The 13,740-nt window shown below is 39.7% G+C and overlaps 1 protein-coding gene across 1 annotated transcript in view; it reads left to right on the top strand.

Moving 5' to 3' along the window:
• The window catches only part of CCDC175 (coiled-coil domain containing 175), a 71,980-nt gene that overhangs the window by 10,631 nt on the left and 47,609 nt on the right, over positions 1-13,740 (top strand). Inside the window, exons 5-8 of the mRNA XM_046009926.1 lie at positions 1,879-2,107; positions 3,856-3,978; positions 6,962-7,071; positions 10,930-11,011. Coding sequence (XP_045865882.1) covers positions 1,879-2,107; positions 3,856-3,978; positions 6,962-7,071; positions 10,930-11,011 — 544 coding nt within the window. The remainder of the gene's footprint in view (positions 1-1,878; positions 2,108-3,855; positions 3,979-6,961; positions 7,072-10,929; positions 11,012-13,740) is intronic.

Raw genomic sequence — 13,740 nt, 5'->3', positions numbered from 1 at the left:
AAAGTTTGTGATCACCTAAGCTTGAGAACGCTAACCCCTCGTAGGGATTCACAATGTGGATTCAACTAGCCACGATCGCCAGAGATAGCTGGGTGAACTAGCTTTCAATTCCTAAACTGATAAAAAGGAAGATAATATCCAGGCTGGAAGACTCAGGTCAGTTGGCCAGCACCAGCACCCCTGTACAGACCAGCGATTCGCAAACTTGAGGATGCATCAGAATCACTTGGAGTGCTTCTTAAAACCTAAATTACTAGAACTTTCCCTGGCACCCCAAATTTCTGATTGAGTAGGTGTAGGGAGTAGGAGTAAGAATTTGCATTTCTCACGAGTTGCCAGGTGATACTAACGCTGCTGGTCCTGACCACACCTGGAGAGTCCCTGTTCTAGAGAAATATTTATGGAAAGGCGAATGCCAGGCATAAGGTGGGTTGCTTGATGAGCTGCTGTCACCCAGCTACAATGTCATTGCATCCATTTTTCTTTTCTTTTTTTTTTTTTTTTAAAGATTTTATTTTATTTATTTAACAGAGAGAGAGATCACAAGTAGGCAGAGAGGCAGGCAGAGAGAGAGGAGGAAGCAGGCTCCCTGCAGAGCAGAGAGCCCGATGCGGGGCTCCATCCCAGGATCCTGAGATCATGACCTGAGCCGAAGGCAGTGGCTTAATCCACTGAGCCACCCAGGTGCCCCTGCATCCATTTTTCAAAGAAAGCTTTCCACCAAGATGCCAGGTGGTCCTCTCCTGGACAGTCCCCCACAAAAGGCAAGTTCTTTGCATAGGTTTTCCTTAGGTCCTATGTTCAGTGTCTGAGTTCTCTCTTCTCAACCCATCTAAGTACACCTAGTCAGGTTTTTTTGTTTTGTGGGTTTTTTGTTGTTGTTGTTGTTGTTGTTGTTGTTTGTTTGTTTTGTTTTGTTTTTTTGACTTGTTTTGCTTAGTTCCACTGAGGCTGCTCAATCCTTAGGTTGACTCATTCTTAGAAACACGCCATCATTTCTCTACTAGACCCACAAAGCACCCATTACCCAGCCTCTCTAGCCTGGGCTTTTAACTGCATTTCCGTGGTAGAGCTGACTTCTGGAAAATAAACTTAACCAACAACCTGTTTCCATTTTCCTGAGGCTTCGCACACAATCCCCCTAAACAACTGAAGTCTTTAGAGAAAGGAAAAAGCTCTTAATGTTGTAGAAGTTTTTAAAAAAGGAAAAATCTAGAAATGGTGCCAGTTGTTTGTCCTTCGCATTTTGCATTGTTAGCCCTGGGTAGCTATTTCTCACCATCATAAGGTCTTCCTCAGAATGATGTGGCTAGCAACAGAGAGGTGAAGTTAATGTCTCGTCTTGAACTCATATTTGGCTGCAGCTGGGAGAGGATAAGAGAATTCAAGCACCTTCTGAACAGTGAAGACAGATTCTACACACTCCTCCCTTGACTCCTGTCCACCAGAGGAAGGCTAGCCCTCTCCTGGGCCCTCCCTGCAGGGCACTGGCAGGGATGGATCGATTGCGTGTTTCAGGATAAGATAGTTAGAGCAATGCAACCTATCAATCCATTTGTTTGGTCACATTCCATTCACCTGCTTGAAACTGTTTTTGAATCCTTGCATACTTTAGACCAAAATATCCCATAGTTACTACCAGGAATGGGCCGGGTGGGGTGAGTCAGGACGACATAAAACTTTCACAGCAGTGAACCGTTGCAAGAATGACATTTGCCTTGTGTTTCCTTCTCAACCAAGTTTAAGAGATCACAAAAACCTCTGAAGTAAGTGTTTCTTACAATTTCCCTCTTTATGGTGTTTATCTCCGCAAACAGACTCTAAATTCCTTTCCTAAAAACCATACTTTACATCCCACGAACCATCCTTTTCTCCTAGTAAAGAGCAAGCGTTGCTGGCGAAGAAGCATGAAGAGGTAGTGTTGACGCTCAACCACGCGATGGAAGAAAAAGCTGCTACGACTGTTTACGTCAATGAGACCTACACCCAAATACACTTGACTAGAAAAGAAATTGAATTGCAAAAACAACATCTCAAAAAAATAGAGGAACAACTGGAAAAAGAAAAGGAGGAATTTTTGAAAAGAAAACAAAAATTGAATGAAGAGGTAAGTGGCATGATTCATTTAAAAAAACAAAACCAAAAACATTTGTATAGAATCTTGGGCAGGAAATTCTCAAGGCTAACAAGCGTTTCACGCAGTACTTCCTGTGAACAGTGGGATGGGAATAGGGCAGAGACACAAGCACCCTGGAGCCCCTTAGGGTACACACTGGTCATGTCCTAGCATCTCAGGTCATGGGAAAGAATATGAGTGATGGGATTTTTAACACTGGGGTGGCCCTTTGCTCATAGGCAGCCTTACAGTGACAAGGACCTTGTGTTCGTGGTATCTCGTTGCTTCTGACCATTCCGAGGCCATGTCTCTATGGACAAGACCAGGGAGTTCTGCCCTGCCAAGCCTTCAGCTCCAAATAAATGCATTGGAACAGAGCAACCTGCAGAAGGCATAGGCAGAGCCAAGGGCTGCAACAGAAAAGATTATTTTGAGACTAGCAATTTGGGGAAAGTGGATGGGAATGACTACCACATCTTGGTGTCTGCTAGGCTATGTTAATTAAAATTCACCATCAGAGTAGCTTGTGATGGTTCCTCTTTGCTATGCTTCTGTTACCCCGGGAGAGGCAGGGCTGTCTGCGTGGGAGGTGTTCCCAGCAGACTTCCTTCTCCCCTATGTGTGGCAGCCTAGCTCATGATGAGAATTGCAGCTGGGTCCCTGCGCTGCCCTCTCTGAGACAGGCATGGGCATGACTGTCATGCAGGAAAATTGGCTAGGGCTCACAACCTGGTAGCGCCCACCAGTGTTCCCTGAAGGCACGTGATAGGCTGGGGTAACAGCCTGTTAATTTCCTTTACTTCCTATGAGAAAGGAATAATCTATTACAGCTATCTGAGTCTTCAAATTTGTAAGCTCTCCCCTCATACAAAACAATTTGCCAATATGATGTCTATGGCCACAAGACCTTGGGAGAAGTCTTTGGCTGAAGAATGAACACAGAATTCTGATTTTCAACAAAATGTGTTAATCCCCAAATTCCATTCCTCTGCAATAGTGCCCTGGTGCTGAGCTAATTAGCCATGATCATGTTCATTCTTAAGACACTTTGGGTGCAGTGTCTTTGACAGCAAGCCACCCAAATGTATGCTTTCATAACTCTTTCGTACAGAGTTGAATATGCTTTCTCAGGCTTTATTACTCAGTTATTACCTTGTTCTCGATCATTTTGCCAGACAAATGCATCGATGTGTTTGATTTGGGTCTGACAAGTAATCACAATATGTTCGATCTTGGTAGAATAGGAAGAAGTTGTCCAAGACTGTGAGCTGCCCAGTCTTCAGTGATTTTTACTCCGCTTTTAGTCTGCTTTTCTTTTCCATTAAAATAAAAGTGGAGGGGATTTAGATTTCCAGATCATTCATCATTTTTTTTCTTTGGTTTTCCTGATCTTATTAGCACCCTGTAAATCTGGTGGCCATTGCTATGATGTTTTACTAGTAGATTGCTACCATGGCAGTTTGCTTTTAGAATCTGCTATTAATGATCATTGTTTTATTGCTCTTATGAATTTACTGTTTCAACATTTATAATTATAGTTTATTCCTTATAGTTCACTATTTTTCCTGTGATGTTGCAAAACAAGCAAACCCTTTTGGGGGAGACAGGGTGTGTTTCTGTTGTTGACAGATGAACAATGGTATACTTAGACTGAGTCTGAATTAGATTAACAAAATGAAAACATTCCCTGAACTTTGTTCTCAAGTGTTTTGATTGGTTTATCATGTTTACCACTACAGATTGAGAGATACAGAAAATCCTGTGAACTTAAGAGAGTGGAGACTTATAAAAAGAGGAAAGAATTGGATACATTAAAACTTCAAGAGTCAAAAATGAAAGAAAGAGTTACGACCAGCACAGTGGTAAGAAATAATAAGCAATGTTTTTTTCAAGCCTGTCCAAGGCACCTAGATATACACTGTGTTAAATATAACCAATAGCGGGTACTTTTTTTAAGGGAGTTAATTTTAACTCATCTTTATGCCATTCCAAGAGGATGTTTTTGACATGTTAACATTTTCTGACATTTTATTTGAAGTGTTGTAATGCAACTGTGCTTTCTTCTTCAGGAATATGGTCCCAGGAAGGAAGTTTGGAATGCCTTAGGTTCAGATTACATTTGACAGACCAAAATATTTTAAAAATGAATTTTTAAAAAGATTTTATTTATTTATTTGAGAGAGAGGAGAGAGAGAGGACAACTGGGCGTGAGGGGCAAAGACAGAGGCAGAAGCAGACTCCCTGCTGAGCAGGAAGCCTGATGTGGAGCTCAATCCCAGGACCCTGGGATCATGACCTGAGCTGAGGGCAGACACCTAACTGACTGAGCCACCCAGGCGTACTAAAAATGAATTTTTTAAAATGCACTCAGAACTGACCAAATACATACAAAACCATAGGCCACATCTCCGTGAAATTCCTTTCTTGTACATCCCCAAATGAATAAGCACAGGCAAATTCCTTACTTGTGCATGCATGATAATAAAATAGTTTAGTTTCTTCATTTACATTGGCCACAGGAGCATTGATATGAAAAGGGGACTATTTGAATTAGAACATTCTAAGGTGTTCTGCTCTTCTGTTTTTTCAAATTGATAGTGTTCATTGAAAGCCAGCACTCCTAAATGTTTCATGACCGTTATCCTTATTTTAAAGAAAATGGAAGCTTATGAAGGTGATTTAATGGGAGATGTAAATGATAATATCCCTTCTGTGTTCATTAAAACAGAAACGCCTACCAATCCTCTGTCACAGTGAGTCGAATTAATGAGTCTTTGGCGTGTTCTGTCTGTATTGAGAGCTACTGGGAAAACTGTATGGGGCAACAGCCATCACATTTTTTACCAGCAACATCACACTTCTTATCACAATACTCAGTTAATTCCATTATACTTTTTATAGGGTGGTTCTGATCGTCTTAGTTACAGTGTGTCTATTATGATATGCAATTTATAGAACATGAGTAGCATAAAAATTTCTCCCCAATGTCTGCCTTTGAAAAGATTTTTATCTGTTTTTTAATAGTAGATAGAGAAGCATGAGCGAGGCGAAGCTCAAAGGAGAATACAGGGGTTACACCAGATAGTCTTCATCTGCAGGCCCAAGCTCCTGTCTCTGGTTTGGGCCTCAAAATCTTAAGGAACTCCACCAACCCAGCTTGGGAAGACACAGTATATATTCCTTAACCTGTCCTCCAAAATCTGTAGGACCATTCTGTAAGGCTGGAAGGTGACAAGCATAAACTCACCTCCAGTGTCCTCTCCACCTCCCACAAGTGAACCTGCCCACCCCGACCGACCTTACCAGTGGAGAACAGCACTTCAAGCACAAACTTGACTATCACAGAGACCTGGGGTTCAAATCTGTAACTCTACCAACCTGGAGTTTCCTCACATGTAAAATGGGGTAATAACATTGCCAACTTCAAAGGGCTAGAGCTCAAACGAGGTCCTGCCAATAAGGCTATGAGCTGAGTGTTTTATATTTGGTCAGGGTAGGTGTTAAGGTTGTTACCCACTGAGATTAGAAAACCCATTTTGGCTCTGGATTGAGACAGCAGGGAATCTCAGATTAACCTTCATGGGTTGCCCGTGATTTCGACAACTCCGTAGTTCGGTCAGGCAGAGGTGATGTTGCCAGAAAAGGCCAATCGTGTGTGATTCTCAAGGTAGTTCCCATGTCCAGGGCAGGGAGGACTGAAGGCAAGGTGCGCCCGATGTGGGGCCTCACGGGTCCTCAGCATACAGCCCCTAATCCTTTAGACATTGTGCTCGTGTTAAGGGCAGTTCTAGGATGACAGACCCTTGTCGACTCTGAAACTAGTTATGACCCAGTAGTGGAGGCATGTGGGTACATTAGAGGAAGAAACAGCTGGTGGGAAGCTTCTGGCCACCTGTCTCACCTGGTAAGAATGGGAGCCCCTCTGCGCTCCCCACAGGTGTTTCTCTGAGTCCACACTGATGGTCAGGGTTAGATGGCCTTACCCAATCGGCCTGTGGTCACTCCACACTGGGGAGCAGGGGAATTTGTCTGATCAACTCTCTCTCCCCTCCATTCTTCTCCACAGCTGAAATGCACACCAAGGCTCTATAAATGTTTGCCTCCCCTTTTTCCTTTTCCTTTTTTTTTTTTTTTTTTGAGTAGGCTCCACACTGACCGTGGAGCCCAACACAGGGCTTGAACTCCCCACCCTGAGTTCAGTGCTTGAGCTGAAATCAAGAGTTAGATGCTTAACTGACTGAGCTACCCAAGTGCCCCTGCCTTGCCTTTTCTTTATTCCAAAACTGCATTGTAAAAATGTTTCATTATGAATTTTCTCTGTTCATACTTCATCCTTTTAAATCATGCTGACATTTTATCACAGTACCCAACTGTAGCATTTCTGAAATACTGATTAAACATTGGGAAAAATTCTCTTCAGTATAAGCATATTTCTCAAAAGTTATTTGTTTTAACTTTTTTTTTAATCCTCATTCTAATATTGTAGAATATTTTGATGATGATTATGAAAATGGAGATTTGTTTGGATTTTTTTTAAGGTAGTCAAAATGAATTCATTATTTTGAACGTTATTTTTATAATTTTCACATTCTCACTGCTATATTGGGTTGGGCTCTCTCCAAAATGTTGGTTTTTTTCCTGATGATTTCAGGATTATTTCTACCCAGGTTTGTTTTATGAAGAAACGATTTTAATAATTGTTTTTTATTTTAGCTAAAGGATACCCCCAATGTAAAAGTTGAATGGGTTTACATGAGTATTTAGTGAATCAAACACTGTCATGAATCATTTGGTAAAAATTGAGTGCCATCATTTGAAATCATGAAAATCATGAATTTTCAATAGGTTCTTAGTGATCACAATTTAGAGATAGCACGACTACAAGGATCAATAAGACTTTGGGAACAAGAGCTCGAAGAAATTAAGAAATCCTGTAAGATACTGGAGGATAAAATGTAAGTTTGATACTTTATTTTTTAGTGAAGCATTTCTTTCATTTTTTAAAAAAAAATCTTTTATATTAGATGAAAACTATATTCTCTTAATTTACTGAAATTTGTGATAGCTTTGTAAAACCACCTCTTCATTTGGAAATTAACCAATCTTCCAGATGAACAAGAGAAAAAAAAGTGAGGAGGATGAGGCAGTCATTAGGGAAAAGGGAGGGACTCTTTGACTCCCTACAAACAAATACGCTCCCAGGGGAAGGTATTGGCGGGACCTTCTGTAAGACTCACCTACCCTGGCTATGACAGTTGTTCTTAGTCGAGGAGGGACTTACAGAACTTACTGAGAAAATACAAGGAAGTTTCAGGGCAAAAACTTTGACCCATGGGACTGGGACCCTGAACTTGAGGAAATCTGTACACCCCAGTGTGCGTAGTCTCTGCTTCCGTGTTTTATTCTGTCTTTACCTACATGCAGTGTCCTGTCCTTGGTGAGCCTACGGCTCAGCATGGCCATTCCAAACCCTCTGAGTTTACCTGTCGCAGGTCCATCTGTCTATGGAGATGGACCTGCAGACTTCTCCCAGGAGAATTCCCAGATTTCTCCTCAGAAGGTGTTTGGCCCAGCTCTGACGAGGAAGGTGGGGTCTTATAGTACAAATGTGCCTTCCAGGCCTACCCCTGGGTTCTCCTGATGGTTTAAAAGACAGATTTTGGACTTGGGTAGATTCCCCAAGTACGTGGATCCCATGTGGAATCTTATTATAGTATGGCTTATTCCTACAAGGATCACGTGTATTGTAATTAAAATTATATCTTTTAAAACAGCAATGGCACAAAAATGCCATTTTACCAATATCTAGCCATAAAATAAGCAATAATCCTTATACTCAGTACCAGATTTATAAGTATAAAAGCTCAAGTAATACTACAATTAAAAACTCAGAATAAAAAAAACTCTTTCTCTGAAAGTGATTCAATAGTTTTAGTTCATACGTATTTTAAAGAAAAACTAGCAAGTAATCATGGAGGAAGATACAGATTAGCTCTTATTTCTAAGAGTTATGATTAAAAACCTTGCTACACTGATGCAGTTTTATTTATAAGCAGTCTTCATGTTAGCTAATTTGTTTTAAATATATTCAAGGAAATAAATGAGGATTCATTGATCTATGTTTTTTTAAGATTTTATTTATTTGAGAGAGAGACAAGCTGGGGAGCAGCAGAGAGAAAGGGAGAAGCAGACTTCCTGCTGAGCGGGGCGCCTGATGTGGCTCGATCCCAGGACGCATGACCTGATCATGTCCTGAGCCAAAGGCAGACACTCAGCTGACTGAGCCACCCAGCTGCCTCTCACTCATCTACTTTTAATGGCACATCATTTTTTTTTTTCAATTCCAGCTTTTCAAGAGTTTTCATTCATATGGAATCTCCCTGAGGAAAAGTAGGCTTGATTAATATGGTGACTGAAGTTTTAGATTATTAATAAATAAATAAAACTGAAGTTTTAGATTATTAATAAAACGATTTCCTCTTAAATAAAACTTTTTCCTCTTTACTACCAAGCAATTTAAAAGCAAATTAAAATTTACCAAGCAAATTAAAGGAAAATTCTTGCATTCATTTTGTTTTTCTCCTTTAGTTCATTTTCTCTGTCCATGGAGGTGGGAAAAGGCACATAAATCTTGCTTGGTAGATTCGAAGAGTCAAAACAGTATGGTTTTATAATAGTCTATAATACTCTTTTAAGAGCAAATTATACAAGAAACTAAAATAATTTGCACAAATTCGTCTTTCTATTAATCTATAAGCTTTAATTTTTCCTCCGTGAAATCTTTAATTTGCAAGCTTGTTACATATTTTGAGGTCCAAATATCGAAGGAAAAACAAAAGTCACTCAGCCGTCTGTATGGGGACAGTTAAGAGTAATCCAAGTTAACCACAAGTCCACAGGAGTCATCGATAGTCTAAACGTTGTTCATTATTATTGATGTCCAACGTGATGTGTTGGCAGCATGAAGGCAAACCAGTGCCTACCTTTCTAAATGGGTATGATCTTTGCCATTCAGCTGGTTTTCAGCACTTAGGAAGTGGGGGACTGGAAGCTAAATCTTGCCTGTAAGTGACACGTCATCTGTGACCCAGAGTACATACTTGCCTTTGCAGTGCAAGAGGCTATGAAAAATAGAGACGCTCTCTTAAAAGTGTTGAAATTATTTCAGATGTCGTGATTGTCAGTGACTTCCATCCTGCCAAACTGTAATGATCTAGACTCTTCCTTAAAGTTCTTGAATTCCTAATGGAATTTGACACACTTCTACCTTCTTTTTTTTTTTTTTTTTTTTTTTTAAGATTTTATTTATTTACTTGAGAGACAGCAAGAGAGTACAGTGGGAGAGGGAGAAGCAGATTTCCAGCTGAGCAGGGAGCCCAATTTGGGGCTCGATCCCAGGACCCCAGGATCATAACCTGAGCCGAAGGCAGGGGCTTAACTGACTGAGCCACCCATATCCCCACACTTCCACCTTCTTGAATATTTCCTTCTTGTGGCCTCCCAAACGTTATAGTCCTTTATGTCACTCAATACACTGCTCCTTCTCCGGGCCCTTTATTAGTTCTAATTCTTCTTTCTGACCCTGAATTTTGGAGTTCTTGGCCCTTCTCTTTTCTCACCCTTCATACATCCAGTCTTATGGCTTTATATACCCTCTGTACCCCAGTAAGTCCCAAATTTATATATCCAGCACTGAGTCGCAAATGCCTAGACTCTACAGCTTATTTGACCTCTCCAGTTGGAGGATATCTGTTAGATATCACAAACATAACATGTCCTAAACAGAACTCTTAATTTCCCTCCTCACTGAAACAGCTCTTGCCTCAGTCTTCCATCTCACCATTTACCTAGTTACTCCAGGGAAAACATAGGCATTATCCACCATTCCTGTTTTCCTCACTACCTAACCCTAACCCAACTAACCAGCTAACCTAACCCAACTCAGATGCCAGCCAAATCCCAAGGTGTGTTGTTGCCTTTATCTTCAGAATATATCCTGAATCCAACTGTTTTCTTACTGACTCGACCAATACAATGTTAGTCTGAGCTACGATTCTCCCTTCTGGACGATTGCTGTAGCCTTCTGCATCGTCCATCTTCCTGTACTGTTGTCTTTCTCCACTAAAGTAGCCAGAGTCATCTTTATAAGATGGAAATCAGTTCATGTCTATCCTCTGCTTAAAAAGAAAACCCTCCCCCAGTTTTCTCTGAACTTGTACTTTGTCCTCAAGCCCCTACATGATCTAGTCTCTGTCTACCTCTCTAGCCTTCTCATAATCCTCTCCTCGTCAAATATGCAAAACTTGTTCCTGCCTCAGAATATTATCACTGGCTGTACCTTCTATGTGAAAAACTCCAGATCTTCACCTATCTGGCCCCCTCTCATCATTCAGGTCCTTCACAAGTCATCTCAAGAGGCCCTCCCTTACCATCTGTCTGAAAGCATTCTCACTCTCAGGATTTCTCTGTTCTTCACTCTACTTTGTATTCTTTAAAGCACTTAACACTATCTGAAATTTATTATTATTATTACTTTGATAACTTGCTTATATTCTGAGTACTTCACTAGAGTGTAATTTCCATGAGGCTAACAACTTTGAACTGCAGAGTACAAGTGTCTGATAATTGTTTCTTAATAAAGACAGAATGTATTAATTCATCAAAAGTAGAAGTTTTTGCTTATTTTGATGAACATATCAATAAATGTGTTGCATAGGAAGATGGGGGTTGTAAGTTTCTGGTATCATAAATAATTGTGGCTTTGCTGGAAAACATGCCCTAATATGAATCTGTTTGGCTTCCTTTGATCATAGACAATTTTTTGTGAATACAAAAGAAAAACTGGAAGATTCATCTGGTATTGAAAAAGAGGAATTCTTGCAGAAGATAAAGCAGGTAGGAAAATGGAAATTAGGACTTTTAGGTTGTAATTCTTTTTTCTTTTTTTTTTTTAATTATTTTGAGGTATGTACCCTCAATCCCTACACTTTGAAGAGTTTTGATCAGGAAGGGATGCTGTACTTTGTCAAAAGCTTTTTCAGCATCTATTGAGAGTATCATATGGTTCTTGTTCTTTCTTTTATTAATGTATTGTATCACATTGATTGATTTGCGGATGTTGAACCAACCTTGCAGTCCTGGAATAAATCCCACTTGGTCGTGGTGAATAATCTTTTTAATGTACTGTTGGATCCTATTGGCTAGTATTTTGGTGAGAATTTTCACATCTGTGTTCATCAAGGATATTGATCTGTAATTCTCTTTTTTGATGGGATCCTTGTCTGGTTTTGGGATCAAGGTAATGCTGGCCTCATAAAATGAGTTTGGAAGTTTTCCTTCCATTTCTATTTTTTGGAACAGTTTCAGGAAAATAGGAATTAATTCTTCTTTAAATGTTTGGTAGAATTCCCCTGGGAAGCCATCTGGCCCTGGGCTCTTGTTTGTTGGGAGATTTTTGATGACTCCTTCACTCTCCTTACTGGTTATGGGTCTGTTCAGGTTTTCTATTTCTTCCTGGTTCAGTTGTGGTAGTTTATATGTCTCTAGGAATGCATCCATTTCTTCCAGATTGTCAAATTTGCTGGCATATAGTTGCTCATAATATGTTCTTATAATTGTTTGTATTTCTTTGGTGTTTGGTTGTGATCTCTCCTCTTTCATTCATGATTTTATTTATTTGGGTCCTTTCTCTTTTCTTTTTGATAAGTCTGGCCAGAGGTTTATCAATCTTATTAATTCTTTCAAAGAACCAGCTCCTAGTTTCATTTATTTGTTCTTTTTTTGTTTGTTTGTTTGTTTCTATTTCATTGATTTCTGCTCTCATCTTTATTATTTCTCTTCTCCTGCTGGGTTTAGGCCTTTTTTTTTTTTTTTTTTGGTTTTTCTTTCTCCAGCTCCTTTAGGTATAGGGTTAGGTTGTGTATTTGAGACCTTTCTTGTTTCTTGAGAAAGGCTTGTATCACTACATTTTCCTCTCAGGAATACCTTTGCTGTGTCCCACAGATTTTGAACCACTGTGTTTTCATTATCATTTGTTTCCATGGATTATTTCAATTCTTCTTTAATTTTCTGGTTGACCCATTCATTCTTTAGAAGGATGCTCTTTAGTCTCCATGTATTTAGTCTCCATGTATATGAGTTCTTTCCAACTTTCCTCTTGTGATTGAGTTCTAGCTTCAGAGCATTGTGGTCTGAAAATATGCAGGGGATGATCCCAATCTTTTGATACCGGTTGAGACCTGATTTATGACCCAGGATGTGATCTCTTCTGGAGAATGTTCCATGAATGTTCCAGGTAGGAAGATGGAAATTGGGACTTTTAGGTTGTAATTCATTTTTGGTTAATATTTTACTTTTTTTTTTTTTTAAAGATTTTATTTACTTATTTGACAGAGAGAGATCACAAGTAGGCAGAGAGGCAGGCAGAGAGAGTGAGAGGGAAGCAGGCTCCCTGCCGAGCAGAGAGCCCGATGCGGGACTCGATCCCAGGACCCTGAGATCATGACCTGAGCCGAAGGCAGCGGCTTAAACCACTGAGCCACCCAGGCGCCCTTACTTTTTTTTTTTTAAGATTTTTTTAAATTTATTTATTTGACAGAGAGAGACCACAAGTAGACAGAGAGGCAGGCAGAGAGAGAGAGGGAAGCAGGCTCGCCGCTGAGCAGAGAGCCCGATGTGGGACTCGATCCCAGGACCCTGAGATCATGACCTGAGCCGAAGGCAGTGGCTTAACCCACTGAGCCACCCAGGAACCCCTTGGTTAATATTTTAAATATATTTGAAAAATGTGTAATTTTCCCAAAGTAGATTTTTCATGAATTAATAATAGTCATGGTCATTGATAGTAATTGATTTAAAGATTTCTATCCCCTTCCAAAACTACTTTATCCCAAAGTATTATAAATATATGAAAGAGCAAATGTTATCTGTGTGAAAATGAATCATTTGGTAACTTGTCATGTGGTTGTGGTTATTTTACATTAGAAATATCCAGACCAATGGATATTTTTGTGTGAATTATTAAAAAAGAAAAGGGACCTCCTTACTGTTGTGTGGTACCTGTAAAGTCCAACAACCTATACTACACTTAATAATGTCATGAAGTGTTTGAGTCAGATTTTGCCCCTGAGAGAAATCTCTGGACACTTTAAATCTTAGGTTAAAAGAAATATCCTAAGTACATAATCATTGGTATAAACCAAATTTTATCCACAAGGTATTCAGTAGAACATTCATTATGATAGTTGAAAAATTAGCGAGAAGATACAGTTAAAGTCCAACCAAAGGGTCTTGGCTAAATAAGTAACATCTCATAATATGTTATTACATGCAAATAGAACATAAAACATTGTAGGGAGCTCTCTTCCAGAATGATTTGAGCTAATTAAATTCTTTCCACTTTGGGTTATGAGTTAATAGCATTAGGGATGGCTTTTCTCCAGGTTAGACCTGCTCTGGTTCTTTTAGTTGTGAAGATGCTGAAAGACAGAAACTAGACAAAGTTGGTTGGTTGGTTGGTCTTTAAAGTTGTCTTTCATTCTCAGGGCAAAGGAATTCTTTTTCCTTTCTATTTATTTCCTATTGGAGGTGCTACATGGCAGGTTTCAGAAAATAGCTCCATAGTT

This window comes from Meles meles, chromosome 6, assembly GCF_922984935.1.
Source record: "Meles meles chromosome 6, mMelMel3.1 paternal haplotype, whole genome shotgun sequence".
NCBI classification, from domain to species: Eukaryota; Metazoa; Chordata; class Mammalia; order Carnivora; family Mustelidae; genus Meles; species Meles meles.
Note: the sequence above shows the minus strand (reverse complement) of the source record. Positions and strands in the feature narration are given on the sequence as shown.